Source organism: Piliocolobus tephrosceles, unplaced genomic scaffold (genome assembly GCF_002776525.5).
Source record: "Piliocolobus tephrosceles isolate RC106 unplaced genomic scaffold, ASM277652v3 unscaffolded_16045, whole genome shotgun sequence".
In the NCBI taxonomy this organism is placed as follows: domain Eukaryota; kingdom Metazoa; phylum Chordata; class Mammalia; order Primates; family Cercopithecidae; genus Piliocolobus; species Piliocolobus tephrosceles.
The window spans coordinates 1-5,182 of NW_022297694.1; the positions used below are offsets into that span (position 1 = coordinate 1).

General features: G+C 57.7%; 1 protein-coding gene across 1 annotated transcript; it reads right to left on the reverse strand.

The window, feature by feature from the left end:
* On the reverse strand, positions 1-4,355 carry LOC111533670 (tetraspanin-10). The gene is made up of 2 exons (XM_026450245.1): positions 3,707-4,355; positions 1-1,140 (listed from the first exon to the last, which is right to left on the reverse strand). Exons 1-2 carry the CDS (start codon positions 3,740-3,742, stop codon positions 499-501), a joined length of 678 nt encoding a protein of 225 aa, XP_026306030.1. The 5' UTR covers positions 3,743-4,355; the 3' UTR covers positions 1-498.
* Positions 4,356-5,182: the final 827 nt, after the last annotated feature.

A 5,182-nucleotide genomic window follows, 5' to 3' on the forward strand; every position in this document is an offset into this window, starting at 1 on the left:
GTGTGAGCCATCGTGCCCAGCAGAAAAATGACTTTCTAAGTCTGCGGGTTCAGCTTCTCCACTAAGATCCTGGGTAGTCCTCCTGGCCCTGGCAAGGGGAACAGAATCACACTGGAGGCTGTGGGGACCGCAGGGCTGACTGGGGCCCTGAGCCCAAGGAACAAGGAGAGGCAAGCACCCCTGTACCTTGTGTGCATGACACACGTGTGTGTGAACATGTTTCAGTTTGAGTGTGTGCCTGAGTGTGAGGCTGTTTTGTGTGTGCACATGAGAACATGTTCGTGTCAGTGTAGAGGAGTGTGTACGTGTGTGTCCACACCCGTGAAACCTGTGAGCACGAGACGTGTCGGTGTGGATATGTGTACATGTGGGTATACGTGTGCATGCATGTGGGCATGCACGAATGATTGTGTACATGTGAGTGACTGTGTGTACACACACGAGGGTGTGTGGCCTCTGGGATCCTGTGGCGGCCCTGACCCTCGCCCACTCCAAGACTCACAGGTTCTGCTGCCAGTCCTGGTAGGAGGCAGCCCCGCAGCACTTCAGCCCGAGCTGGACTTGGTCGAGAAGGAAGCGCAGGTCTGCGTCGTCCTGGTAGTGAGCGATGGCCACATGCAGGGTGTGCTCCAGGCTGTCTTGCAGTGGGCCCCAGAGGGCCACCACCAGGGCTCCCGCCAGGGCCTCAAGCACCAGGAAGGCAAGGATGCCCCCAGAGAAACCATGTAACAGGCAGGTGTTCTCACAGAGGGCGCCCAGGCAGCCAGCCAGGCTCACTGCGCTGACTACCAGCCCCCCTAGTGCCAGCCCCAGCATGGGGTCTGCAGGCAGGGGCCCCCCCAGATCACTTCCCAGAGACCCCTTGACGGCCAGGCCCCAGAGCCCGATGGCCAGGGCCAGCAGCCCCAGCAGGGAGAAGAGGAAGTTGGAGAAGAAGATCAGATACTTGACACAGCTGCTCCCTATGGACAGGGAAGGGGCTGGTCCTTTCCCGGGGGTGCCCCTCAAGGCCTGGCGCTTGGTCTCCGGGGGACAGCAGCTGCAGCCCCAGGCGTCCGCCTGGTCCTCCCAGGGCACTGGATCTAGACAGCCTGTGGTGGGTGGACTGTGCACAGAGAGGGGCTTCTGGCCTGCAGTTTCCTGCAGAGGGAAGAGTAACGGGGTGAGACCGCATTCACCCAGACTCTGTGACAACTGGTGAGGGGTCAGGGACGAGCTCAGTGGCAGAGCCTTCAAGGGATGGGAGGATGCCGATGGCGGAGGGCAGAACTGGAGCTCAGAGATGTGGACAGCCAGGGGCAGGGGGCCCTCAGGGCTGTCCCGCTTGGCTGGGCAGCAGAAGGGACCATGAGGGCCCCAACTCTGCTGCCTACTGGTGTGTGGGCCCCCACCCTTAGAACAGGGTGATGAGCAGACCCTGAAAGGCTGTGGTGAAGACCAGGCAGGGTGGCGCTCAGTGAACACACCTTCCCTCTCCCGGTCCTACGTGTGGGTGGCTGCGGCTTCCCCGGGTCAGGGCCACCCTGGCTTTCCTGCAGTGCACAGGCAGGGCTGCTTCCCCAGCGTTTGAAACAGCGTCTGTCTGAATCAGTCTGTATGTGCCTGCAGCATGGACCTTGTGTAAAGGGGCTCCCTCAGCAGCCAGAGGGGCTGGCCCACATGGCTGCCCTTTCCCTTCCCCTCTGAAACCAGTCCTCACATCCCAGCACCCACTCATTCAGCCCCACCAACAGCCCACACCGAGTGCGGACATGGCACTGAGCCCTGCTGCCAAGGACAGGACAGTGCCCCGCCCAACAGGCTCCCAGGACAGGGAGGAGGGTGTCCAGGAGCCCAGGGAGACCATCTGAGGGCTTGCAGGGCCTTCAGAGGGGACCCCCTGGCCCACTGGCAGGAAAGGCCTGCTGGTCTCTCTCTGTGGGGGAATAGGCAGCCCTGCAGGTGCCCAGTTCTGCCGGGAACAGAGGTTTTTTAAAAAGGAGAATAAGGAGCCATGGCTGGGCTGGACGCTGTGGCTCATGCCTGTAATCCCAACACTTTGGGAGGCTGAGGCGGGTGGGTCACCTGAGGTCAGGAATTCAAGACCAGCCTGACCAACATGGAGAAACCTCATCTCTACTTAAAAAAAAAAAAAAAATTAGCTGGGCGCGGTGGCACATGCCTGTAATCCCAGCTACTCGGGAGGCTGAGGCAGGAGAATTGCTTGAACCCAGGAGGCAGAGGTTGCATGAGCAGAGATCGCACAACTGCACTTCAGCCTGGGTGACAGAGCAGGGCTCCATCTGAAAAAATAAATAAATAAAAATAAAAAGAAGCCATGGCTGTGTGCTGGGCAAGGATCCCATTCCAACCCAGTTTCACCAGGAATAAGCTGATTGCAGCATCAGGCTCTCAGCTCACTGCAGCCTCAAACTCCCAGGCTCAAGCCATCCTTCCTCTTCAGCCTCCTGAGTAGCTGGGATTACAAGCACTGCCACCATGTCCCAGTAATTTTTTGAAATTATTATTATCATTATTATTATTATTTATTTATTTATTTTTTGAGACGGAGTCTTGCTCTGTCACCCAGGCTGGAGTGCAGTGGCCGGATCTCAGCTCACTGCAAGCTCTGCCTCCCGGGTTCACGCCATTCTCCTGCCTCAGCCTCCTGAGTAGCTGCGACTACAGGCGCCCGCTACCTTGCCCAGCTAGTTTTTTTGTATTTTTTAGTAGAGACGGGGTTTCACTGTGTTAGCCAGGATGGTGTCGATCTCCTGACCTCGTGATCCGCCCGTCTCGGCCTCCCAAAGTGCTGGGATTGCAGGCTTGAGCCACCGCACCCAGCCAATTTTTTGAAATTATTTTTTGTAAGTCAGACATGGTGGCTCACGCGTGTAATCCCAGCACTTTGGGAGGCCGAGGCGGGTGGATCACGAGGTCAGGAGATTGAGACCATCCTGGCCAACATGGTAAAAACTCGTCTCTACTAAAAGAGTCAGCTGGGTGTGGTGGCGTGTGCCTATAATCCCAGCTACTCCGGAGGCTGAGGCATGTGAATTGCTTGAACCTAGGAGGTGGACGTTGCAGTGAGCCAAGTTTGTGTCACTGCACTCCAGCCTGGTGACAGAGCGAGACTCCATCTAAAATATGTATACATATAACATTTTTTGTAGAGACAGGGTCTCGCTACATTGCCCAGGCTGGTCCTGAACTCCTGGACTCACGCAATCCTCCCTCCTCAGCCTTCCAAAGTGCTGGGATTACAGGGGTGAGGTGCTGGGATTACAGGGGTGAGCCACCGTGCCCGGCCCAGAGGAGGGTTATTTATCACCCCCAAGACCTCAACAAGTCACTTGAAGCAAAAGGACAGGCTGCCAGTGCCTGGTTGGCCAGACTGGGGCTGCTGTGGCCAGAAGCCGTTGGAGGCTGGCTGCAAGGGAGGTTTGCCTTCACCCCCTCCTGCACCCTGAGCCAAAGGTTGCCCCCAAGGCCCTTAGGGAGACCTGGCAGATCCCTTGACCAGAGGCCAGCACGGGGCTGAGAGAACTGTAGCAGTGGGGAAGGGGGAGGGGGCTGCCTGGAACCACCCCCAACCCAATCTCAGCATTGAGGTGTGGGGTGGCACCAGGGGCGGGGGTGGGTGCGAACCCAGCCCAGGGACTGCCCTTGGGACCTCAGGGCTGGGGACATCTCCAGCCTCAGGGCAAGGCCACTTGGCACAGCTCACCTGGGACAGCAAGGGGCTCCTCTCCCCTTCCTCCATCCTTGATGCCGGAACAGAAAGCCCCCAGCACAGGCGCCGGGAGAGCTTCGCTGGCTCCTCTGCGCTGGGCTGCTGGGCTGGTCCTGACCGTGGCCCTGGGCTGGTCTGTGAACGGTGCAGCCCTGGGCATGGAAATGGGGAGCTACGAGCCCCACCCAGATGCCGGAGTCACAGTTGAGTCATGTGAAGAATCACATTTTAGAGCTTAAGGCGGCCTCTGCTTGTGGAGACACATTTCTCCCCAGCCCTGGCTCTGTGGATCCATTAAGCTCTGCGCAGGTGCGATGTTTGGGGGCCAGCCTTGTGGCTGTCACTGCAGGGCCCCCAGGCGGACTTCAGCTCTGCAGGATCAGCAGCTGCTCCATCAGCTCCCAACCAGGGAATCAGACCCCGGCAAATTGGTTCCCCACCCCAATCCCAAGAGACCCATCGGCAGCCCCAGTGCCAATCTATCCCCCGGGTTTGTTCACTTCACGAATGAAGCTGCGTCCGCCTGCCAGATCACCTCCTTCCTGGTTTTTGTTTTTGTTTTTGAGACTGAGTTTTGCTCTTGTTGCCCAGGCTAGAGTGCAATGGTGTGATCTCGGCTCACTGCAACCTCTGCATCCCAGGTTTAAGTGATTCTTCTGCCTCAGCCTCCCTAGTAGCTGGGATTACAGGCATGTGCCACTGTGCCCAGCTAATTTTCTGTATTTTTAGTAGAGACGGGTTTCTCCATGTTGGTCAGGCTGGTCTCCAACTCCCAACCTCAGGTGATCCGCCCGCCTCGGCCTCCCAAAGAGCTGGGATTACAGGCATGATCCACTGTGCCCAGCCCTCCTTCCTGGTTTTAAGGTACTGGGCTTGGGGCTTCCCCACCCCCTGAGCCTCTCAGGAGCAGGAATGTGCTGTGGTCACCACTGTGTGCTTATGCCTGGACTAGGGTGCTCCAGGGATCTCTAACGTGGGATGCCACCTGCCACCAATTCTGTGCCACCTTGGGCATGCCCCCTCCCCAGCCTTGCTGGTTCCATGTGGGATGTGTGAGGTGTAGATATGTCTGTCAAAGGTGCTGGGAGCTCATGAGACCTCTGGAGGTCTCAGGCAGAAGAGACTTCAAGGAGAGCCTCTGCTTCAAGGAGAGCCTCTGCACATGTTTTCATGGCAAGAGAAAGAGTGAACACCTAGGATCTGCCGCACACCAAATGCTGTTTCCACCGTCACCTTGCCCCTACGCGGGTGTGTCAGCTTCTTTTGTTTGACTCTCTCCTTAGCTGTATCCACCGCTGATCTTGCTCACCACTTGACAATCCAGCCAAATGGGCGGCTTGCTGGTCCTGGGCCTGGCATCCATGTGTCCCTGACCTTTGCTGTTCCCTGAAATCTCCTCACTGTGCCATCCCTGTCATCTAGAGCCCTCCCTGTCTCCCCAGCCAGCTTCAGACCGTTTCCTCCAGAAAA

Excerpts from the sequence above, each read along its gene's own strand:
- LOC111533670 (XM_026450245.1), bottom strand. The coding sequence starts at position 3,742 with ATGGAGGAAGGGGAGAGGAGCCCCTTGCTGTCCCAG. Across the intron at positions 1,141-3,706 it reads GGAGCCCCTTGCTGTCCCAG|GAAACTGCAGGCCAGAAGCC; the intron begins GTGAGCTGTGCC and ends TTCCCTCTGCAG.